This window comes from Neovison vison, chromosome 12 (genome assembly GCF_020171115.1).
Source record: "Neovison vison isolate M4711 chromosome 12, ASM_NN_V1, whole genome shotgun sequence".
Lineage (NCBI taxonomy): Eukaryota > Metazoa > Chordata > Mammalia > Carnivora > Mustelidae > Neogale > Neogale vison.
Genome location: NC_058102.1, coordinates 127,433,882 through 127,460,309, shown reverse-complemented (window position 1 = coordinate 127,460,309; position 26,428 = coordinate 127,433,882). Strand labels below are relative to the sequence as shown.

The 26,428-nt window shown below is 40.0% G+C and overlaps 1 protein-coding gene across 1 annotated transcript in view; it reads right to left on the bottom strand.

Annotated features, from left to right (window-relative positions):
- The window catches only part of PLXDC2 (plexin domain containing 2), a 472,118-nt gene that overhangs the window by 274,357 nt on the left and 171,333 nt on the right, over window positions 1-26,428 (bottom strand). The window contains exon 2 of the mRNA XM_044227759.1: window positions 24,572-24,783. Coding sequence (XP_044083694.1) covers window positions 24,572-24,783 — 212 coding nt within the window. The remainder of the gene's footprint in view (window positions 1-24,571; window positions 24,784-26,428) is intronic.

The window sequence follows — 26,428 nt, the reverse complement described above, 5'->3', positions numbered from 1 at the left end:
AAGTGGTGACAGTGGATATCCTTGTCTTCTTCCTAATCATTAGGGGAGGACTTTCAATTTTTCTGAGTATGATGTTAGCTGTGAGTTTTTCATATATGGCCATTACTGTGTGGAAGTATGATCCCTCTAACCTACTTTCTTGAGGTTTTCATCATGGATAGATGTTATGCTTTGTCAAATGCTTTTTTTGCATTTACTGATCATATTTTTCTCCTTTCTTTTATACATACGCTGTATCACATTGATTGATTGGCAAATATTGAACCACTCTTGCATCCATGGAATAAATCTCACTTGATTGTGATGAATGGCTTTTTTAATGTATTGTTAGATTTGGTTTGTTAGTATTTTCTGAGGATTTTGCATCCATGCTTATCCGAGATACTCGCTGTAGTTCTCATTTTTTTGTAGTGTCTTTATCTGGTTTTGCTATCAGGGTAATGCGCTTCATAGAATGAATTCAGAAGTTTTTCTACCTGTTCTATATTTTTGGAATAGTTTGAAAAAAATAGGTTAACTTTTCTTTAAGTGTTTGGCAGAATTCACTTGTGAAGATGTCTGGTCCTGGACTTTTGTTGGTTGGGATTTTTTTGATCACTGATTCAATTTCATTGCTGGTAACTGGTCTGTTCAAATACACGGTTTTTTCCTGATTCAATTTTGGGAGGTTATGTGTTTCTAGAAATTCATCCACTTCTAGGTCACTAAATTTGTTGGTATATTGTTTTTCATGATATTCTCTTATATTCCTTTGTCTTTCTATTGTGTCAGTTGTTATTTCTCCTTTTACATTTCTGATTTTGTTCATTTGAGTCCCTCTTTTTTTTTTTTCAAGTGAATCTGGCTAAAGGTTTATTGATTTTGGTGATCTTTTCAAAGAACCAGCTCTTGCATCCATTGATCTGTTTTATTATTGCTTTTTTAGTTTCTATTTTTTAAATTTATTTACTTGACAGAGAGAGATCACAAGTAGGCAGAGAGGCAGGCAGAGAGAGAGAGGAGGAAGCAGGCTCCCTGCTGAGCAGAGAGCCCAAAGTGGGGCTCAATCCCAGGACCCTGAGATCATGACCTGAGCCGAAGGCAGCGGCTTAACCCACTGAGCCACCCAGGCGCCCTTTAGTTTCTATTTTTTTATTCCTGTCTAATCCTTATTATTTCCGTCCTACTATTTTCCTTTGTTTGTTTGTTTCCTAGTTCATTTAGGTGTTAGGGTAAGTTGTTTATTTGAGATTATTCTTGTTTCTTGAGGTAGGTCTGCATTGTTACAAACTTCTTCTTAGAATAGCTTTTGCTGTATCCCAAAGATTTTGGACTGTTGTAGTTTCATTTTCATTTGTCTCCACGTATTTTCTTATTTCCTCTTTGAATTCTTGGTTGATCCATTCATTGTTTAGTAACATGTTATTTAATCTCCGTGTATTTGTGCTCTTTCCAGATTTTATCGTGGGGATGATTTGTAGTTTCATAATATTGTGGTCAGAAAAGATGCATGGAATGTCTTTGATATTTTTGTACTTGTTGAGGCTTTTATTGTGGCTTAATACATGATCTATCTGGAGAATACTCCATGCGCACTGGAAAAGAATGTGTATTCGGCTATTTTAGGAGGGCATGTTCCGAATATCTGTTAAATCCAACTGGTTCAATGTGTCATTCAAAGCTACTGTTTGCTTATTGATTTTCTGTTTGGGTTATCTGTCCATTGATGTAAATGGGGTATTAAAGCCCCTTACTATTATTGTATTATTATCAATTAGTTCCTTTATGTTTGTTATCAGCTGCTTTAAGTATCTGGGTGTTCCTACGTTGGGTGCACAAATATTTATAATTTTAATGTCGTCTGTTGGATTGTCCTCTAAATGATTATATCGTGTCCTTTGTGTCCTGTTACAGTCTTTGTTTCAAAGTCTATTTTGTGTGACATATGTTATTACTATGCCAGTTTTCTTTTCACATCCATTTGTGTGATAAATATTTCTCTCTCTTTTCACTTCCAATCTTCATGTGTCTTTAGGTCTGAAGTGAGTATTTTGTAGGCAATGTATAGATGGGTCTTGGAAATCCATTCTGTCACCCTATGTCTTTTAATTGGAGCACTTAGTCCACTTACATTGAAAGTAATTACTGTGGCACCTGGGTGGCTCAGTTGGTTAAGCTTCTGCCTTTGGCTCGGGTCATGATCCCAGGATCCTGGGATTGAGCCCCATGTTGGGCTCTCTGCTCAGCAGAGAACTTGCTTCTCCCTCTGCCTCTGCTGCTCCCCCTGCTTGTGTTCTCTCTCTCTCTCTCTCTGTTTGCCAAACAAATAAATAAAATCTTTCAAAAAAAGTAATTATTGATAGGTATATATTTATTGTATTTTGTTACTTTTGTTTCATGGTTGCTTTTATAGCTTTTCTCCATTCCTTTCTTCTCTTTCTCTCTTCTTTTATGATTTGTTGGTTTTCTTTAGTGATATATTTGGATTCCTTTCTCTTTATCTTTATATATCTATTACTGGGTCTACTACTATATATCTATTACTGGTCTTTCCTTACTGTTCAAAGAGTCCCTGCTTACATTTCATGTAGGGCTGGTTTAGTGGTCATGGATTCTGTATCTTTTGTTTGCCTGGAAGATTATTTATCTCTCCTTCTATTCTCAATGACAGCCTTGCAAGATAGAATATTCTTGGTCCAGATTTTTTCTTTAAGTGCTTTGAATATATCACGCCACTCTCTCCGGCCTGCAGACTTTCTGCTATAAAATCAGCTGATAGTCTTGGGGGTTTCCCTAGTATATAACTGTTTTCTTTTCTCTTGCTGCTTTTATATATTTATTTTTTTTTTCCAAAGATTTTATTTATTTATTCGACAGACAGAGATTACAAGTAGGCAGAGGAGGCAGGCAGAGAGAGGGCAGAGCAGGCTCCCTGCTGAGCAGAGAGCCCGATGCAGGGCTCCATCCCAGAACCCTGGAACCATGACCCGAGCCGAAGGCAGAGGCTTCAACCCACTGAGCCACCCAGGTGCCCCTCTCTTGCTGCTTTTAAAATTTTTTCTTTATCACTGTGTTTCTGTCATCTTAATTACTACATGTCTTGGGGTGAACCTTTTTGGGTTGATTTTGTGGGGTCTCTCTATGCCTCTTGGATATGGATTTTCATTTCCTTCCCCAGATTTGGGGAGGAATCTGTTTCAGCTGTTATTTTTTCAAATAAATTTTCTGTCCCCTTTTCCCTCTCTTCTTCTGGAATCCCTATAATGCAAATGTTATTACACTTGATGTGTCTTTGATGTCCCTAAGTCTCTTCTCATTTTGCATTATTTTTTTCTCTAACCTGCTCTGCTTGATTACTTTCCATTACTCTGTCCTCCAGGTCACTGGTTCATTCTTCCAATTCATCTAGTGTACTATTTTTTCCATCTAGTGTATTTTTAATTTCATTTATTGTGTTCTTCATCTCTGATTAGTTCTTTTTTACATCACTGTAAAGGATTTCATTGATGTCCTCCACTTTCTTTATAATTTTGGTAATTTATTTAGTTATTTATTTAGTGGGGAGGGGCATAGGGAGAGGGAGAGAGAGAATCTCAAGCAGACTCTATCCTGAGTATGGATCGCAATGTGGGTCTTGATCTCATGACTCAAGCCAAAATCAAGAGTTGGAACACATAACCAACTGCATCACCCAGGCACCCTTTGTTAAAATTACTTACTTACTTAATTAATTAAATCATGTCCTCCATTACTTTCTTAAGTCCAGTGAGTATCTTTATGATCATTTAGTTTAAATTCTCTATCAGCATATTACTTATCTAGTTGCCCAACTCTGTATCTGTGGTGTGTTGGGAAGGACAGCTACATATCCTGAACTTGAAACTAGTGGCTTTACGAAGCAAAGGTTCTGTACTGCCCTAGGCGGCTGACTATTCACCAAAACCCGGCCCTTCAGATGTGTCTCCTGTGTATGAGGTGTGCGCCCTGCTGTTGTGGCTGGACTGTTTTTTCCTTCAGTCCAGATGTATGCGACGGCTCCCTTTGCCTGTTATGGGCAGTGTTTGGTCCCTGTGCTGTTAGTGGGCCAGTCTGGGGATATCTTGGCCTTGGACATCAGACCAGGCATTTGTCAGAGATTCAATAGCACTCAACTGCAGGGCACTTTCTCTGTGTTGTCCCCTCAGAATGTTTTGTTGGTGGGTGGGGCCTGCAGTCAGACCACTTGTCTACCTCTAGCCCACTGTTGGGTTTCCATGACTGGTGTGTGTTTATCTTTCCCTCTCTCTGGGGCAGGAGTCATTTCAGAGCAGTGTTGGCCACTGTACGGGCTGCTTGCACACCGCCAGGCCTGCGGCCCTGCCCTCAATGGGTCTGGCCTAGAATGTACTAGAGAGGGCAGATCCATTGACCTGCAGTGTTCTGGGGGCAAACAGTGTGACAGAGCGGAGGCACTAGCAAGCTTTGAGTGTTGCCATTCCTCTGCACTAAGAGCCTTACAGTGCACAGACTAAGATGGGTTGCCCAGAGGGGTGGATTGGCAGAAGCAAAGCTGGGGGGAGGAGGGAGGCAGCAGTACTAGTAAGTCAGGTAGTGAGTCCTGCAGATGGCCATGTGTTTATGTGGGAGTCAGGACAGAGAAAGAAAAATGACGCTGGCCCGTTCCTTTGCTCCTAGAGGAGCTTCCTAGTGATTTCTGTCCCTCCAGGACACACTCTGAGATTGGTAAATAACTCTCTGTCCCGTATGCTTCAGGTATCTTTCAAGCTGCTATTTCTGTGCTGTATCTCAGGGGAACTGCATGTTGTGCTGTCTTTTTAAGGGCCAGGACTCAGTGTCTTCTCACCCATTGGCTCTCCCAAAGTTGACCTTGCTGATTTTTTAAAATTCCAGGTTTTAAGTCTTGCTGGTTGTAAGAACTTAACGAAATTTAGCCCCTCTGGGTTTTCAAAGACAAATGTCATGAGGCTTCATCTTCCTCCGCAGGTTTCCTGGTATGGCGGTTTGTTTCTCTCTCCTCTCCCTGCCACGGCATCCCTCCTACCCCCACACAGTCCTGGTAGTGTTCCTGACTGCTTCTTCATACCTTCTTCAGTGTGACCTCTTCTCTACAGTTAGTTGTGGAGTTTATTCGGCCAGTCTTTGGGCCATTTTCTGCTTTTTTTACATTGATGTTACCATTATCTAGTCGTCTCGTGGGAGGAGGTGAGCCTGGAATCCTCCTCTTCCATCTTCCCCAGAAGTCTCCGCAAGCTAATCTTTTAAATAAAGAGTTTTAAAAAGCGCACACCCAAAAATAACTTCTTTGCATAATTATCAAGGCGCTTATAATATAGACGAACATTTTAGAATCTTAGTAAAGAATTCACAATACCATAGTTTTCGAGGAGTAATGTGAAAAAAAATAAGGATAAGTTGGTAAATTTTTTAAGAAGATCCATTCAGTTATTCATCTATCCTTATTTATTCTAATATCATGTTTTATTTCTTTTTAAAGCCTTTTTCCTGAAATGATAGGGATTTTAGATAATATATATTTTTAAATGTCATTATTTTTCAAATGAAAACACTGAGTCCCTTCTTTCCATTTAGGTTTTGTAATGATACACAACCTCTAGAGGCCACTGCCACAGTGTTTTTCAAGCCTTCCCCTTTTGAGGTAGGTTAGAACACCTTGAATCAAAAATACTGGTCATACTCTTAATCTCACAGAACAAACTGAGGGTTGCCAGGCGGACGAGGGGTAGTGAGGGAGTGGTTGACTTATGGACATTGGGAAGGGTATGTGCTATGGTGTGTGCTGTGAAGTGTGTAAGCCTGATGATTCACAGACTTGTACCCCTGGGGCAAATAACACATTATATGTTAATAAAAGAGAGAGAGAGAGAAGTATTGGTCATAAAATAGCTGAACTACAGCCTAGAGAATTTCTCAAACTTTGATACAACATGTTTTGTTCACAAGGTCTCTAGGGAAGTTGCAAGGTTTCTATCTTCAAAGTCAAAACTCTCCCCCAGCCCACCCCACAAAATGGTAATAATGAATCTAGCAAATGAGATGTGCATGTGTTTCACATTTCTTCTTCTTGACACGGGGCTCTGAGGAACACCTAAGGTCATGCTGGCTGCCCCTGAGTGCTGACAGGCTACCCTGCAGGCATAGAGAGCCATTGTAAACAACTCTAAGCAGGAGTGCAGAAGTATCTGAAGTTTGTCTCAGTGTTTCTGATCTTCTAATGCTTATTCCAAAAAGGGTCCCCTAGGGATCAAGCTATCCAGAGAGCGAATAATGCCCATGCAGTACTTTAGGCCCCAAAGAAATGCAAGCTACTTCCACATAGCTTTCAAAGACCTCTGAGCTTGACTTTCCTCCAGGCCTCATGTTCCTTTCTTCTTGGGATGCGCTCTCTCTTCCCACCTTGGCATCTTGGCCTCCCCTCAGTTCCTGGAATCCTCCTCCCTGCTCACCGCCTTCTCAAAATGCTGCTTTCTCTTTCTTGAATGTTCTATCCTGCTAGCTCCACCAGTAATGTCTCAACATAAACTTCACTTCTTTAGAGATGTTTCCCCAGCTATCTTAACTTAGGAGGCCTTCATTCCCAACTAATAACCCTTATCCCTGCACCTATTTTGTTCCTTCATATTTATGTCTCTAGACTTATTTATTACTTTACCCCATGAGACTGTAAACTCTAAGACGGCATGGTTCATTTCTGCTTTATTTACTAAAAAAATACTAGCAGCTAACAGTGATTAGGTATTTGTTGAAAGAATAAATGTTTAAATAATGGATGAATAAAACCTAGGAATCTTTTATCTTGTAAAAAATGTAATCATAAATATCAGTCAATAAATAAATTTGTAAAGTATACATACATTTAACTATTTACCCAGTAATAATTTAAGGCATAGTTGCTAGTCCACTACTTGATACACAATAGTTCTGGGATGAATTCTTGCTGAGTACAATTGTGATTTCAGCATTTTAATAATATATCAAATAAAAAAAATGTGGCCAGAGAAGAAAGATCTAAATGACTGAGGTTTATAAGTCAAGTCATGTAAGAAATGAATGGAGAAGAGAACCCTGGAAAACAAAGAACTTGTCTTACTTCATGCAGTAGTCAGAAGGAAGATACAACAGTCAATGTGCTGGGTATAAGAGTCTCTAAGGATGAAAAAAACATTTTAATAAATTAAGATGTCAAAAATAAAAGTTTCTCTCTTAAGACAGGTAAAATTCCCATTGGAAGACTTTGAACAAGGGCTATTGGGGATCTTATAGATAAGTTTCATGAATCTGGATAAGAAACACTTTTTATAATATCTCAGATTATTTTATCTATCATTTTTTATTTTATCTATCATTAACTATATCTGAACTACATTTACTTCAGGCATATTAAAAAATATTTCCTGAAGTAATTGTGATTAAATAAACAATTTGCTATTTAGGTAGGAAATAACCTAAAATCAATCTGAACTTTATAAGAAAACTCTAGGTTTTTGTTTTTGTTTTCATTTTTTGTAATTACCATCTTTTCTTTCTACATCTTATCTCTGTCTTGTATTCATTTATTTAAGACAAATCCCTTAGGACAATATTTACCATATGCGATATATTTATTAAAGATTTATTTATTTATTTGAGAGAGAGAGAATCTCAAGCAGGCTCCACACTTGGTGGAGCCTTTCCACCTCAGGGCTTGAATTCATGACCCCAAGATCATGACCTGAGCAGAAACCAAGAGTCAGACGCTTAACCAAAAGAGCCACCCAGGCATCCCTGTGACATGTTACTCTATATAGGGTTATCAAGGGTGCAAGTAGAAAAACACCCATCATTAAGGTTTACTGAAAGATGTATGCAGTTGTGAGTGCTTCTGTCCACACATGGAAAATGTGGGAGAGAGGTGAAGAATGTAGTCACAGAGTTCCGTTTCTGAGATGCTGCAGCCAGAATTTTCAGACCATTAAGAAAATACTATTTACAAATAATAGACCATGAGTAGAGAGATACACACAAAAAAGAGGGTAAGGTCTCTCTCTAGTGCCACAAACAGGGAGTCCACGCGAATGAAGAAGACAAAGCTTAGTTTGGCAAACTTTTCTTCATGAGAGAAACTATCTTGAGCTCATTGAGAAATGTGTCATGACGAAACGGGTGGAAAGAAGATGCAATATGTGCAGCCAGGCACATGACTGGAGAAGAGTAGATTCTATTAATAACAGAGTAGCCAAGTTCAGATCAGAAGTTAGGTGTTCAAACTGCAAATTTCATAAGGACGTCTTCCAGGAATTTCACATCATATGGTATTTTTCCACATACATCCGGTGTCTTTGTCCCCTGGGGCTGCAATAACTAAATACAATAGGCTGAATAGATTAAATAACAGATGTTTATTTCCTCATGACTCTAGAGGCTGGAAGTCTGAGCTGAGGGTGCCTGCATGATCACGTCCCGATGAGAATCCTCACCCTGGTTTCCCACTGAGTCCTCATATAGCCTTTTCTTGGTGTGTGTGAATGGGAATAGAGCCCCCCCCCTTCCTTTTTCTGTAAGGCCAACAACGCTATCAGACTGAGACCTCCCCCTCATTTAATCTTAATTACCTCTCTAAAGGCCCCATCCCCAAATTCAGTCACATTGGATGTTAGGGCTTTGACATATGGATTTGGGGGCAGTGAGGCACAATTCAGTCCACAGGACCAAGTATCAGGTATCAGGAATCAAGAGACAGAGCTGCAGTGGCGTGGTACATAGGAAAGGGCTGGCTGGCATCAGGAGCCGGAAACAGGCCATGTGAGTCCTTATCTTGGCTCTGTCAATAATCTAGGCTGAACCCAGTTACTTCATCATACCTCTAGAGCAAGTGTTTTGTGGAAGGTACCATTTACATCCAGAGAAACTGCTGTAAAATTGAAAAGCAACACAAAGTTCTCAGACAAAATGTTTGCTCCCTGAAGAGTTATTTGGTTGAGCTCCATTCTTGCTTTCTTCTAAATCTATGTGCAAATTAGAAATGTTTATGGCAAGGGGCACGTGGGTGGCTTAGTCGGTTAAGCATTTGCCTTCAGCTAAGGTCATGATCCTGGGGTCCTGGGACCCAGCCCCTCCACTGGGCTCTGTGCTTGGTGGGGAACCTCCTTCTCCCTCTGCTGCTCCCCTTGCTTGTGTTCTCCCTCTTGCTCACTCTCTGTCTCAAATAAATAAATAGAATCTTAAAAAGAACAAGAAAAAAATGTTTGTGTCTTACATATATATATACATATATATGTATATATATATATACGCACATACATAGATATATATATCTCCTCAACACTACTGAATACATGGAGATCATATGATTGTACAGTTTCATCTACTTATTTATTATTTTTAGTAAGCTGGTTAGAGACACAGACAAGACCAGACTTCTATCGTGTTAAAAGTTGAGTCTTCTGCCAATGTTTCAAATCACTTTGATTTCCTAAATTTGTTTTACTAAGTCTAAAAATGTTTCAGTCTTCTAAAAGAAGCAACAACAAAATGTTCATGTGAAGAAATGTCGTTGCTTAAAAATAATATTTACATATAATTAAGAGTATGTAGAAGTTTTTCTCTTTATGTCTGAATAACTTCTGAAACATAGAATACTGAACCAATCCTAAACAAGCCAGAGATTTCTCATGATAGTGGTTTCATATACTGTAATATTTTTGAGGAACAAGAAAATAATCTTGGAGACTTCCTTCAAAATAACCAGTGACAGTAAGACCTCTAACACCATCTTCTACTTCTTGTTTTCAATAGCTTGTTTCCAATGGAAACAAAAGGAAGTTGTCCACTTAGACTGTATTCACATAAAAGAGGTATAGAGGAAAAGTAGGATAGAAGAAGTCTGGAATATATGATCTAGAATCATTTTTTTTGACACTGAATTCAGCTCAACATATAGTCTCTGCCGCTGAGATGCACAAGAAGGCAGCTATGAGGTGATTTCTGAGAGACAACATGGTATGTTTATGTCAGTTAAGAATCTGATTAATCGGGGCGCCTGGGTGGCTCAGTGGGTTAAGCCGCTGCCTTCGGCTCAGGTCAGGATCTCAGGGTCCTGGGATCGAGTCCCGCATCAGGTTCTCTGCTCAGCAGGGAGCCTGCTTCCTCTTCTCTCTCTCTCTGCCTGCCTCTCTGCCTACTTGTGATCTCTCTCTGTCAAATAAATAAATAAAATCTTTAAAAAAAAAAAAAAGAAAGAATCTGATTAATCATCTGTGTGGTATACACTAGCAACAGAATTTGTTAGCCCATTGGATAGACAGGCCTGTGAACATATTTTATTTTACCATCACTGTATTAGTCCACATGTGATTAAGAAAAACAATGAAAGAGGGGCACCTGGGTGACTCAGTTGGTTGAGAATCTGTCTTCAGCTCAAGTCATGATCCTGGGGTCCTGGGATCAAGCCTCGCATCAGGCTCCCTGCTTGGCAGGAAACCTGCTTCTCCCCCACTCTGTTCATGTTCGCTATCTCTCTCAAATAAATAAAATCTTGAAAGAAAGAAAGAGAGAGAGAGAGAGAGAGAATCCCCAACATTTAAACATTTAAGCATTTTGGTATCTCTTGAGAAACTACAAGATCTGCCATCTTGTGCCCATGTTCCCATATGACCACAGTCTGCTGTCCCTGGGTAACAGCCACCTCACTAGCTGGGTATTCTTACTCTGGTCTGCTACACTGCCCATGTCCCATCGTTCTCCTACATCCAGGAAGAAATTCCCTTGAATAAATCATGCCGCGTGTGCCATTATTTATTTGTTTATTTTTTGGACTATGACTGGCATGACCCCAGGGACCAGAACCTGTCAACTGAATGTAAATCCAGTGATTATCTTTAAATACGGGACTGAAGAATCAAACACTCAGAACCCAAGCAAGGCAATTTTAGTAAAATCACAGGAAAACAAACTTGCAGCGTGCTAGGACTTTAGGAAGTGAAATCTTTACTATATGGAATTCTGTTTGACGGAAATCTACCTGAAGGAAAGGGAGTAATCAAACCGAAATGGTGGTTGGTACCGGCATTTTAAGAACGTAACTCGATTACTTCATGTTAGAAGTAGGCAGGTATATAATCCATCCAGCAAATGGAAGGAGAAACTCCAGATTGATCACATCACAGGGGAACTTGGAAATCTGTCTCTCCTGATTCCCTACCGGTTAGGACATCGGTTAGCCTGTGCATGGAAACCCGGGGCTATAGATGGAAGGAAGAAGTGGGTATGCCACCCTGCAAAGGTCCGGTGGTTGATGAGCTGCTCCCCCACTTTTCTACTGAGAGGCCCCGTGGCCCCTGCCGATGTGGAAGCACTACTAGGGTGAGCAGTCAACTGACAAAGCCCTGTTAGCACTCCGGGCGGGTCAAGATTCATAGCTGTGGTTTCAGGTTTTCTATCAGTAGCTTGGACAGAAAGCAGTAAAACACATCTAGGTTCCTAATCTCTGTCCTCAGGAATGTGTGTTTCTGCAGCATTTTAATTTCTGGTTTTCTGGGAGGGGAAGCAGAGAGAAAGACAGGAAAGGGGATAAAATCAGCCACAGGAGAAGCTAAATGACTAAAGAAAGAGCAGAAGCTGTGGCAGCCGGCTCTAGCAGGGAGGATTCCTTTCCCGGCCTTTGCAAAATGCTGGTGGCATCACTTCGCTCCAGTCCAGAACTCTGTTAAGGAGTGACCCTGCTAAATTCTGGCACACTGCTGTCTCTTACTTGGGCTTTGTATGTGGACTGACTCAAATCTGTAATCCCTCAAAAATACATCTTTGGGGATGAGGGGAGAAAATCTGGGTAGGGAGCATGACCTTTCCATCAGTACAAGGAGATGGAGGGACTCCCGTGGAAAGAAGCTCTATTTCCAGATGGGCACTGAGGATGCGTCCCTATGTTTGTGCTGGAGGGCAGGGGCGGGGGCTCTCCACCAGGGCAATGGGATACACGCTTTCTCTGCACCTCTGTAACTGCCTTTCCCTTGTCCTTCGTCTCTTCCTTGGCAGAAGTGAATGGTACTCAGAGAATTTGAGCACACAAACAAATCTACTGTTGCACAAAGAATCCCAGTGCATGAACTATAATTGCATACCCCACTTCACTATTCATTTTAATGTGGAAATGGCCAACACAAATATCAGGCTTTTGCTGGTAATCTAGTGTTAGTTCTTGTCACATTCTGTTTTACTCACAGTCAAAGCCACAAGTGAGTCTTGGTTTTCTTGGTCAAAAAAGGAAGGAAAGTCTTTCTATCTTTTCTGGGTTTTGTGTTTAACCCTCGCTTAAATACCACTCTTCCTGCATCTAATAAAATCTGCTTCAGATCAATGAACGCTTTATGAACCTGAACAAAATCTTCAGCCTTGTCTCCTCTATAAGAGGTTGTCATCTGAATTAGACTTCCTCAGTCTGGGTCTTTTGAAATAGTCTGGTCATTTCATGGCTTTATGGTTTGGAGAAATAGCCACAGAGTTTTATTTGCCAAACCTTGCTTTAAATAGAGAGGCCTTTTCACTTTCTCTAGAAGGGAACTTACTTTATACCTCTCCCATGACCTTGCAGTAATGAAGACACGGGAGGGCAGATTTAGACCCCAAGAGGTCAGTTGTCTGTGAGTTTTTAGTCAAAAGCAATATTCAGCGGAGACGGCAACTTTACCACTAAGGAAAAAGAGGGACCACAGCGATCAAAACAGACCAGGAAACAAGCCTCACAGGGTCCAGGTACTGAACAGGGTCCATGAAGGGAGAGAACTGGCAGGCCCCATCAGAGCTGCTCCATTATCTGAAGCCCAACATCCTATGTCCTTTTCAGTTTTCATAATGTCTAATCCCCATTATTTAGAGAAACTCAGTATGATTTGATTCCTTGTCCTCTCTTCATCTTCCAGCATCGTAATCTAAAGAACATATTTAAAGCATTCACTGAAGCAAAAGGGAGAGTCGGCCAGTCCTCCAAGTAGGTGTTTCATTTTTAATGTCCCCATGGGAAAAAAATGTGCTGGTTGTATTGCTCAGGAAAATAAGACACTGAATTCAAGTACAAACTAAGGGTCAGATAGAAGCGCGCTATTCAAGCCACTGTTAATTTTCTCCTACAGAGGGAAGTTTTACTAACCATGATTAGGACTGATGAACACAAACATATATGTACTTGTACATATACACAATACATGCACACACAAACATACATTTACAAATTACCAAAATTAATATTTACAGGCTTTGAAGAAAAAAGTCTCTAGGATTTATCAACTTGGCCTACACATATGGGTTTTTTAAACTAACTACCTACAATGCCAAATTCTTCAATTTTAATTTTGCAACTGCAGACCAAAGAAAGACAATGGCACATTGGTGTAGCAGCTACTGAGCAGATAGAAGATCACAAGGTAGAAAGCAGTGCTAGAATGAAAAGGAACAAAGCAAGAAAATTAATGTTTGTCCCAGATTCTGCTTCCATGCTGTCAACTTTCTCGTTGCTTTGCTTCAGGGACTGTTTCAAAGCAGGAAATCATTTCCTCTTTCTAGATTCTTTATTGCCAGCATTTAAAAAGTCAATAGGAAATCAGGAAGGACAGTCCCACAGTCATTTACCATTTATTCTAATTTGCATTCACAAGTGCTAACCAACTTTAAAAAATAATTCCTTTTGAAGACGGTTAAACATTTTTCTTAAGGACATAAAAATGCATGATTTTTTTCTTTTGTTCTTTTATGTAAATGACTTTGGTTGTATGCAGAATATATCATATTCTTTTTTTAAGTAACAAAGTGAAGAATTATACCTTTACAAAGCAAAATTAGAAAAAAAAACAAATCCTTCAAGTGGCCATTACAATTGTTCAGCAACAAAAATGCCTGAACAAAACACATGCTAAATCTGCTCAGACCAAGAAAACCTCTTCAGTAAGGCAAAATAACATTTTGACCATCCTGGCAAAAGTGATCTTGATTTCCATTTCAGTTCTGTGTGGACCAATCAGTGACTGAACTGTAGCTTCCTTCTGGTCTGTAAACAGACTCATGTTGGATGGGCTGTCGGCAGGAGGGACGGGGGAGGCTTTGAATACAGTGATTATTTCTGTAGATTTCTAGCAAAGATACCACTTTCCACAGGTTTCTGAGGAACAGTATATATACAAAGATTAGTCTAAATCTTTTGTTTACCTTGAGAGACAATTTTACTACCACCAGGCCCAATTAGTAATGTGAGGAAAATTTCTAATGATAATTATTATTTTGATCTGGCATATTTCTATATTTATTCATAAGGTTGTTTCCTCTATTCTTCAGATTTCATTTTTCCGATTTGAATATGACATTTTTCTATTCTGGTACAGATTAATTCCGCTCACTTATAAAATCATGACATCTGATTTCCCACTGGACAGAGAAAGAGGATAAGTAATTCTTTGTTCAACTAGTATTTAAGGAGGAGAATAATTGTTTACACTTGATTTTTAAGATAATAGATCACTATATAGTACTATTTATAATGAATGAATTCACTGTCTTTTTAAGTTCTTTGGGAAGGTTTGATAGTGTTTCTATGTAAACATTTCCAGAACATGAAATTTTAAATGATCTTTTACTCTATACTACTTTTAAATGACAGAACAAGTGAAAAAACGCATTCAAATATGACCACTGTGCAAAGTCTAACCTCAGATAATTGGAGACTATTACAGCTTAAAATTTTCTTAGAGGATTAAAAAAATCTGACAATCACAAGTCATTGCATTTAACTTTGAAAATTATAAAATGTTCCAGGCTAGAATTCACAAAACCCTAAAAAGGTTAGGAAGAAGCCTTACTAACATTGTTTTTTTAGGGCAGAAAATCCCATCACCGGATGAAATGCTTTTAGTTTTAGAAGTACCTAAAAGACCCCCTTAAAAGGTACTGTAACTAAGAGAAATTTTTAAGTTAAACAGATAGAATTTTGCTTTGTAAGACTTTCTTCCAAATACCTTTGGTCACAAGTGGGATCAGTACTGTGAATCTAAAATAAGACAGATGATAGAGGTGTTGTCTAAAAGGTGAATGTTAGTGTTTTCTATAGCTTTACTCTTTGAGCTGGAGATTGGGTAAACATATGACATTTACAAAAAAAGGCTAGAAATTATTCATAAAAGAGAAATAATTTCAGTAGTGTTTAATCCATTCATTCAATTCAGTGCCCTGGATTCCAAGCTATTATTTCAATTTAAGAGCTCAGGCCTGAAATACTGTATAGAAAATAGCTCAGAACAACTGTCCCCAAGGGCTGCAGAGTTCAATCCCTCTCTTGTTTCTAGACAGCTTCAGATACCTCTGCGTTGCTGGGGCATGAACAGAAAGGTTTTCTTTCTTTCAAGAAGAAAATTAAGGTATTTACTCTTTTCATTCTGAATGTTAACCACCCTTTCTTAAAAGGACCTTCATATATTTGATGCCTTCCTTAATAGAGTATAGAGTGCCACATTAGCAAATTTCTTTATGACAGAGGCAAAAGCGATGCAATATGAATATATATATGTATGCTTTGTTACAAAGAGACCCTTCTCTGCCTTAAAACTGCTTCAGAAATACAAGGTGAAGGAAAAGTCCCCTGAACACTTAGTAAAAATATACATCATTGCTTAAAAATAAAAATGCAATTTTTCATACCTTCAGTGTAAATAGTCAGGAAATTTTAGGTGTCTCCTGTATTTGTAAAGGCCAACTCATCTGTAATGTAAAGACTTTTGGTGTTTCCATCTAAGTCATAATATTTGGCAAAGACTCATGAGATATCTTTGAAAAGGTCCATAGAAACTTATGGGGGTCACGTAAAGTTACAGACCGTCACTGTTTATCAGAGGCCTGGAGTCTTTATTTTTCCAGTGCACTGGGGCTACATGACAGAGTGCAGGTTGATTTGTTAGATAAAGTAAGTGGTGAACACTTGGTGTGATTTAGTGTCATCAAGTGGTATTAGTATCTCTAAAAATTAAGTTCGTTTCATCATAGGGGCTGGCAGATTCATTACGCTCCAAATCTTTATGGGCATAATAAGCAGTGGCCCCGATACTCCTCCAGATATAGTAAGAAAAATCATGCTATTGACACGCCTGTGCCAACCCAAACCTATTTAGTCTTTGAGCTATAATCACTTTCTTATTCTGTTTCTGATTCTGAAAAAAAAAAAAATCACAGAAAAAACGAGTCCTTAAAGTGTAATCAATTAATATAGAATGGGAGTGTCCAGTGAATGACCCCAGAAGCTGCCTCTCTATTGCCCAGAAGCTACCTATCTAAGGAGACACGTTATGCACCATACAATGAAATGTACTCAATCTGAACCCAGCTTTCTGTGGCACCTGGTAACCTCAGTCCAGGTGTTGGTCCTTCCTAAAGGACTGGCAGGTAAGCCTCATGGCTTGTGCCTGACCTTTGAATATATATATATATATATATATTTTTTTTTAAGATCTTAATTATTTATTCGATAGAGATACAGATAGAGCAGGAGAGAGTACAAGTAGGGGGAAGGGCAAAGGGAGAGGGAGAAGCAGGCTCCCCACTGGGCAGGGAGCTCTATGCAGAGCTTGATCTCAGAACCCGGGGATCATGACCTGAGCTGACCGACTAAGCCACCCAGGCATCCCGATCCTTGAGTATTTATTTCCCTTGTGCAATGCCAGTCCCATGCTTCTCCAAATAAAGGGGAAAACCAAATGGCACACAGCCCTGCCTGGAGTACTGTCCCTCAGTGGGACCCTTCTTCATGGACTGCCCAGAGAATAGGGGACTCAAGCATCTGCTGTCTTTTTTGCTCCTGACTTCAGGCCCATACTTAGTGGACACTTGGGCCTTCACCCTAAGACCCTTGCTCAACATATTAAAAACTGTACACATTCTGGACTACCAAAATAATTAATCTGTTTTTTTCAGTAAGATTTAAAAAAAAATCAATCTAAATAAGTATCTAGACCTATGGCATTAAGCAGTACTATAGTTTTTGATTTTGGAAATAATAATTTTCATAAAAGTGTGTTTTGAATGTCCCATTGGAAGTTGGTCTGGACAAAAAGGAAAAAGGATTGCAATATAATACAATAAGAAGTCAGTTAATTAACAGTTACCTGGTGTTCCCTCTGTTAGGGGTTTTCTCTCACTGCCCTAGTTAATACATGAAAGGCAGAAAATAATAGCTGGGTCCTCCTGAAAGGTAGAAAATTGAGGTAGGAAAACTCTGTGCAATATTTTTACAATTAATCTAAGGGGTCTGGGAGAGGGAGGTTAAATGTGGTGTTCTCTTTGTACATGAAGAACACAGGAATATTATTCACTCTAAAACATAATTCTTGTTCTGAAATAAATTATATGACTAATACACTTAATAATTTTACAACTTGTATGTATCACTTCAAAAACTATTTCCATGCTGTTACTGCAAGTAAACTCAATTAGCTAACAGTGAAGCATCATAGAGATAATTCCATTATTTTTTACGGAACTCTTTGAAGGGCGGTTATGGATCTTTTTTCATTTTTGTTTCAATAGAGAGCTGACATGTCAAGCTAAGAATAATCTATAATTGAGCAAGATATATGATACTCTATTTTAATCCTCATTATCTTTTTAGAGGATGAGCAATAATTGCAGGTAAGTTCTGCCTGACTTACTATTTTCGGTGCATTTTCTTCTCTGAAGACTAAAAGTCCTCATCAATATTCCAGAAGAAACCAAATGGGATTCAATCAGAAGTTTAAAACTAGGTATTTTTGCCAATGACCCAAACAGAAGGCATAAAAATAGACTTTGTTGTCAGTGTACATACAACCTTTGGCAATATGGAGTTGAAAACATCAGGCCAGTTTCCCACCCATATGAGATGGGAGGTGTCAAGTGTGTAACAGGTCACCCTGCCAGGGAAGGAGATAACAGGGATCCACAAGGGACTCCTGGCATCAAGCAAGCACCAGAATCGGAGGCAAGATTTCAGTCATGGTGGCTGGTATAAGTTAGTGAGTCAAACTCAGAGTATTTCTGAAATTCTTATGTTCATCCATAACTTTCCTCTAACAACCATCTCATTTTACCTGACAACAGTTCTCATCTAAATTCAATTCATCTATCCCTCAGATTTGGGCTTTTGGATGCAAGTCCCACTCAGCTGACCTTCCACCCCCAGCAGTATTTTAGGAGCATCAGTGCAATCCTGCCTTTCCCTATTTAAAAACTTTCAGTAGCTTCCATGTACCTTCTTGATCAATTCTCAATTTCTTAGCACAGTGTTAACACTTGTGTCCCCCCAAACCCCAGATTCATAAGTTGACACCTAGTCCTCAATGTGATGGCATGTGGAGGTGGGGCCCTTGGGACATGATTAGGTCACGAAGGTGGCATCCTCCTGAATGGGATCAGTGCCCTTATAAAAGAGACCCCAGAGAGCTTTCTATTCCCTTCAGCCATGTGAGGACACAGCAGAAAGACAGTCCTCCATGAACCAGGAAGTGGGCTCTCCTCAAACAACAAAATCAAACCTGCCAGCAGCTTATTTTGGACTTTCCAGATTGCAGAACTGTGAGAAATAACTGTATGTCATGTAAGTCCCCCGGTCTCTGGTAGTTTTGCTATAGGAGCCTGAAGAGATCAGCACACATCACCAAAAAGGGAGTTTAAAGCCTTGGTCCTGCCTATCTGTCTAAAACTCTCTGTCTAGAAATACCCGGATGCTTGGCTACCTTCTAATGTTCTCTTCCTCACTTGCTTTAGATGATGCCTTGTCTCTTTGTTAATCCCGGCTCTCTACAGAATAAGGGTCTTCTTCTAGGTGCTGATTAACTTATGCAGTACTTCTCCTCCTTTCCAATCACACACCCTCACAATGCTTGCTTTCTCATCTTCTGTGGAACCAAATCTGACACCTACATTGCATTTGGGAGATTTCAATTCACTATTGAGTGGAGTAAGTGTGCTTCTGCAGGATTAATCTGAGCACTCCCTTCACAAGGCTTTCTGATTCTGCAACGACATACTGAAGCCTCTGCAAGTTTAAGATCTCCTAAAATGGAAATACCTCATTAAAAAAAAAAAATCGACACCAGCTTTTCACATTCATAATAAATATAGTAGCAGGGTTATTCAGTATCAGGTGATACTTTTCTTTTTAGAAAATGTCACAAAGCTGCACAATCATATTCCTCTCAGATGTAAGTATTATCTTCTGTGACTTCACTAAGCAGAACGGTGGCCCAAGGAAAGAATAGGCATGGCAATATTTTGCGAATTTTGCTTAATCTATTTCTGTGAAATGGGGTGATCTTTTACTAACCCATATTTATATTCATTTTTATTATTGTCAGGTCTTTGAATTTTTTTTTTTTTTTTTTTTTTTTGGTCTTTGAAATGAAGAAAGTCTTGCTTACACTTGAGACACAGCAGCGGTAAGATTTCCATTGATGAAAAATGTTCTGATGTATTCTCTATGTCGCAAAAATACCGGGAAGATTCTGCTGACATTCCGCATTACGGGATGTCTTTTTCTTTGTAATACAATCATCAAAGCAATAATAATCTCTTTTTGATAAAGTATTTGCCAGTGACTTCTTTCCTTTCAAGTGGATTGCTTAATTACGGACTGCAATAAAATAATAGAGCATATAACATAACTTCATGTGCAGCGATTAGTGACTGCTAACTTTTTAAAGAAATGTATTGTGAAATTCGTCAAAGGAAGATGTAGACACAATTGGAAATGTGCTATAGCAGAAGATCAAAAAGAGTTGTTACATATGCAAAAAGAAGAAAAACAGTTGGCCTCTGGATTTTCGCTACAGCCATCATACATACTTGCTGACCATTCTCAATTACACCTTCCTCAGATAAGAGCTTTAATGTGAACATAGATGATGCAATGACTGTATATGGCTGCAATTTTTAATTTGGTACCAAGACAAGAAATCCACAGACAGGTTGTTGACAGGCAACTCAATTTAACCTAAGATTGTTCAGGACACTTCTATCTTCAAAATCAATAGCAAAATCTGCTTTGTGGTCTAATTCTCTGCAACTCAAAGGGTGACCTGTGGGCTGGCCACACGTGCAACCGCTGAGAGGCACCGGGTTCACTCAAAATTTCTGAGTCACTTTGGATCATGGAGCTACACTTACATGATCCATAAGCCCTATTTTATTTTGAAAGATTCCCTTCTTCAAGCCATCCCGGTGCTTTTGAATCAAGGCAAAAAAAAAAATAATAATAAAATTAAAAAAAATAAATCACAGTTGACAATTCTTCCTAGAAACACTTTCATTGTCCTAAAATGGGGAAGATGAAGCTCAAAATACTGTATGGAATAAGCAACAGAAACTCCAGGTTTGGTTCAGTGTGTGAGAAAGGAATTTGTGACAGATTTCTGTAAAGTGAAGAACTATAAGTTACCAACATGGTGATGGGAGTTGGTTGATGAAATTGACCTTCATGAGCATCAATAATTCTCACCAAACACTGCTCAGGCCCTCGCATTCCAAAAGGTGCCACCGAGGCTGCAAGAGCTCTGTGCCAGCCAAGAGAGGAGCAACCACCATCAAGGTGAAGATACACGGACTGCTCGTCCACACTCGGGACCCTGTGGCCATGGGATCCACAGAAGGCTGCTCTAACACAGTGATTCAGCCTTACCTGAAAGTCTTGGGAGCACTTATGTTCCCAAAGGAATTACAAAAAGCAGCACACCAGTGACAGCTCTTAATCCCCACCCGTCAGAAGAAGGCACCGTCATGTGTCCACATGAACAGAGAAAGTATAAGAAGAAAAAGGCAGGCCTAGGTCAACATTCAGATCAGCAGAGGCATTTGCTAACTGTTGAGTCTCTACTTATTCATCAGGAAATACAAATGGTTTCAAAACATCTTTCTATCTTCAGGGGAAGATAGGAAGGAAGGAAGGGAGGGAGGGAGGAATGAATTTAAGAAAAAAGAAAAGAAAAAGGAAAAGAAAAGAAAAGAGAAAAAAGAAAGCAATGACAACAACAAGAAACTCTGACTGGAAGAATTTTCCAGTTTTCCAGTCCCTCTATTATCTGTTCTTGGGCAGAGCCAGAAAAAATACTGTCACCAAGTTAAGAGAATAACAGCCTTTGTTTATGTCTGAATGAATTTGTGCCAGAATAGTAAATATGCTATTGTCCTTTGTTTTTGTCTTTGGTGAAAGTGGGGTAGAAAGTCTAGACAATGGCTCAAGCAGGGGAGCCCATGCACAGGAATGACATTCTGGGGAGTTGAAGTCTTACTGAGATACAGATTATTTTCACAGCCACTACTATAGTCAGGGATCTGGGACAAAATAATTCCCATTCTTGACATCAACTCTGGAAGCATCTAAGGGAAAAAGCACACATTGTCTTTCATGCTCATTGCTTGTATTAAGCGATATAAATCAAAATGCTTATTCCCAGGAGATAAGAAAGACTTAGTCACAACGATGGCACAGAGTAGCTACTCTATCACCATTTGGTTTCTTTCTTCCTTATTTCTGTTTAACTCCATCAGGCAAAATATTTTCCCTAAAAGAGACACAACAATGTTCAAAAATGCCATTTTAAGGGCCAGGATAAATAAACTTTGCAGAGAAGTTTCAGATGTAGGCTTTTGTTTCCAGAACTAAAGGCAGTGCCAATGAGTGACTTATGGGACTTTAGTCCCCAATAATCTCCATCAATCCCCAGAACCCCATCAGGATAAATAAACTCCTCAAATAAAAGCAGCCTTCTTGTTAGGAAATCCAGCATCCAGAGAGGTCTCCTTCCCCCAAGAATGAAACTCTGAAGTCACTCTCACATTGATATTGGGGTGCTGCCACTGTCCAAAATCATTACCTAATCAACATACTATTTACTTTTTCCTTCTCTTAGAGGAAGCAAAGTCAAATAGAAAGAATAAATCTTGGGAGCTGGGTGGGCCTGGGTTTAAGTAGCAGGCCCTTTATTAAATACCAGCCCCTTTATTCATTAATGGAAGAGTTTAGGGAAAATACTAACCCTAAATCTGAAATTGCCCTCATGTAAAAGTCACTGAGATTACCCAGCGAACCTGGAGATGCAAATCTCTGTTTGCTGATACCAGGACCAGATAAAAGAATCTCCATAAGGTCCCTGGCACATGTCAGCACCGAGAAGTCACCCACACACAGCTCCCTGCACCAGCACCATCCTCCTTCCTTTGTTTTATGGTCTCAAAATCCCTGACATTATGGGATCTCCTCTGTTTAAGGTAAGAAAAGAGAAAAACTGGCTGAATAACAACATCATAGCATAACAACAACTGGGATTGTGTTAGGAGGAGTGTTCATACATCCCCGAGCAAAGGGATTTTCTATTTTACGAACGATTCAGAAAATTCATCATCCTGCATAGAGATCACAGAGTTCAAGGAATGTGTGTTCTCCCCTTTCAATCTCAGTAAGCTACCATTCTGGGCAGAAGAGTAAACACCTCTGATTCTGTTCCGCTCTCCTTTCTTTATGTGGCACCCCAGCTAAAGAGTGCTCAGGGAAGAATTATGTTGCCCTCTCCGAGTTGCTATAACAACACTGTTGCCAAAATAGCAGGCACTCTGCAGGAGTCAGAATAGCCTCTTACAGATATTATATGACTTTTGCTCCTGGCACCTCCTCTGTGTCCTGTTAAGGGGCCTGGCTGGGGCAGCCGGGGAGCACGAGTCCCATACCAGCTAAGGGGATGGAGAGGGGTTTTGAAAATCGCTGGGCCTCTTGCATACACAGAATCCCAATGACTTGTGCTTCACGTCTTCTGAAGATTCCTCTCACTCTGTGGGAACAAAATGATGCCTTGATACTATTTGGAGAACGATGTAGTGTCTCTTTCATGAAATTGAGTTCTTTTCCTAAATAATGAGTATTTCACGGCAGTAAAAAGAATCTTGTCTGGTTCTGAAAACGTATAAACCTGCTACCTGGGAGAAAATATTCAGTTCAAGAGAGAATATTCAAAAGACAATATTAAAGAGACAGTATTCAAAAGGACAATGGCCAGACCATGGATAACCACAGAACTCTGACCTCCAACCTCTATAGCAACCAGTCCAGTAAGCCAGAATGTAAGCTTGGCAGCAATCGGCCCTGAATGGGCAGGAACTGATGAGCAACTGACAGCTTTCCTATTTTTCTTCCCTAGGTCCAACTCAGTATATATGCTCCCCAAATCGATCACAAGAGATGCTCTGCTTCCAATTGGCCCATCTCCAGCTCCTCTATGCCAACAACTTCCAATGAGCGCATACCTGAAGACTTTTTTTAAAGACGTATTTATTGAGAGAGAGAGTGAGAGAGAGCACATGCGTGTTGTCATGCACACAGTGGGGGGAGGGCCGAGGAATAGAATCTTCAAGCAGACTCGCTTCTGAGAGCAGAGCTGTAAACAGGGGCTTGATCTCAGGACCATGAGATCATGACCTGAGCTGAAACCATGAGTTGGATGCTTAACTGAGCTGCCCAGATGCCCCATCCTTCTCTTTTTTTAAGTAAGAAATTTTCCCACTCCCTTGCCTGCTTTTGAGTCTCTGCCAGAGGGACATGATGGAAGCTGACTCTTGCTAAAGCAAACTGAATAAATAACCTCCATTCTCATTTGCGTGTTTTTTTGCTTATTTCCATAAGATTGACCTGTTTGTTTTTGTTAGATCTAGTGGACTAACAGGATCATATTTTATGATTTGCAATGCTAAGGACTATGAGAATTTAAGCCATGTAATACCACCCTTGAGGCCTCTGGGCAACCTTGCCGTCTGCCCAGAATGTGTCCTCAGTGAACTTCCATCCTCATCAAACCCATCTCCAACTCTCTTCCTCCCACTTTGCAGCTCCAATCATAATAAAGAACTGCTCACAGTCACGGAGTGAATGACCATGCCCGTTTGCCCAGAACTGCCTTGTTTCTAGCACTGAAACCCGAGGAAACCATTCAGCCCCAGTTCAGGGGGGGCCATCGGTCACCCTATGAGACTCTCCAGCAGGCCCCAGCATCTAAGACTCTGCCATTGCAGATGCAATTCCCTCGGCCCGGAATCATCTTTCTCACCCCTGACAGGAAACCAGCCTGGCAAACTCCCTTCAACCTGCCAAGCCCCTGCCTAAATATCCGTTCCCAGGCTGAGCCTCTTTGAACGGCCCAACCTCAGTCCAGCAGGTGATCTCTCCTTCCTCCATGACGTGCTCTAGCTTGTATATATCCTTGTACATATCACGTAGCACCGCGCTGATCTGGTACACGGCGACTGCCTTGCAGGTGCTGTATCGTGTTCCTCTTTGTGTCTCCTCTTGGTCGTCCCCACAGCAAACCAATGTTTGTGTGTTTTGTGAGTAAATCTACTCATAGGTGATTCAATGGCTTAGCTATGATGTATTTAGTTATTTCATATAGGTATGATTATTGATTACTGAATTACTGAATATGGACTAATTATTTATTAATGAGTTAAATTAATCCTTACAAAAAAAAATCCAAATGCTCTCGATTGAACGAAATGTGAAGCCTGTACACTGGTGAATCCATTTCAGTTACCCCGATGATTTCCCTACCTCAATCTGGGTGGTATTGTCCTGCCCATCATCCAGCAGCAGGTCCGTGAAGCCTCTGGGCTCTGGGGAGTCTTGGCCCATGCTTGCTCGGTTGGAGTCTACTGCCTTGAGAGCATCCAAGCTCCTTTTCCACCGGTGGCTGAAGGCATGCGTGTCCACTTCCACTTCCTCTTCTGTTTGTGGGAAGACCTGAGCAACTTGATAGTGCCAGTCTGTTCGAGCAAGAAATAAAATAACGAGTTACCACTTGTTATGAGTCATACACATGCTAGCTAATAGAGCAGAAAAATAATTTTGCCTGTCACGAAGACAGGAAACTAACTCCTAGCAGGGAAATCCGTTTAATTGTAATATTTTAAGTCAGTATGAACATCTCTGAGTAGAATGCAATTTTCCAAACACGCCGTAAGTCATGACAATGGTTAATGGGCAGATCCAGCAGAGTCCCTAAAACAGATGTGCAGCCCTAAAGCAATGCATTTTTATTCTCTCCTCTCCCCGCCCTCCACACACACACTTCATAAACATTCTCTAGTTGTTCTGAGAAAATATGCTACAGTCCCAACAAAAGAATGAAACCTAGTGTCTGTTAGCACATTTGAAGAAAATAAAAGCCAGACATTATTAACTTGTGAGCTTACATTCCTTTCACACAAATTCTCCTAGGGAGGAAAGAGGCAACCGTGTATTCGAATGGGTTAAATAATATATGGAACGATCTTTGTGTAAATGTGTTAACCTGCCTTGTAGCTCACCAGTCAGATTTGGTTCATTGCCTACCTCATTTAGTAAGTAACACCCTCAGGAGGCATCGCGAAGGCTCTTGTTCATTTGTGCCTTTCTCACCTTGGGCTCTTGTCAGGGTGGTAAAGGATGACAGTGATAGGCACTTAGAGAAATGGATGGGAAAGCAAAGAGACCAAATCACAAAGGTATTTTAAAGCCATCAGCAGGGACTGGCCTCACTGACCCAGCTCTTCCTACTACTACAGGAGGGAAAATAAGATTTAATCATTACTCCTAGTCTTTCATTTCAGTAGGTCAGTAGGGGAAGGTGTATCACAAGTATGGGAAATTCAGTTTCTGACTAAGAGGAACAGCCTTCTTCTACACAACTATTGCCCAAAGATATGAATTGACAGTCTTTATAACTGGCAGGATACAGGTTCAAAAAGGGCTACGAGAGCAGTGATTTAATTATAGCTGTGATGTTGCCCTCAATAGGAGAACATTCCAAGAAATGAAGAGGTATTTAATGTGACTTGCAATACCATTGTATCAGCTATTTAGCACTCTAGTAACTAAGTTGAGGCTACCACTATTAATCACTCGTAAATGGTCTAAAATATTTCCTTTTCATCAGGAAGGTGACAATAATTCTTCCAGACAGAAAGGATATTCCTTGGTTTCACCATGAACTTTATCTTCTTCATGCCCTGGCAGATACAGCCCAGAGAAAAATACCACCATAGTGTTGATAATCTACACTTTTCCCCGAGCTCATAGAATATTAGAGCTTAAAAGAACCGTGAAGACAGAAATGGCCAAGAGTTCCACAAAAAAGAAACCAAGAGCCAGAGAAATGTAGCACCATGCACAATTCTCAAAATTGTTGTAAGGCTGAAAAATCTCATGTACATAAAGGGTTGATCATGTTGCACCCTGACACACACGGTAAACATTCAATAATTATGTCTAATGAGTATTGTTACCATCACTATAGAAAGTGTTTCTTTTTTAACACTGTTGTCCCACTGGCCATTGAATGGTGCTCAGTAAATGCCTGTTGAATGACTAATGGATAAATGAACTGTTGACAGTCTCTTTGGAGCAAGAACGATTGGACCAGCCAGAATT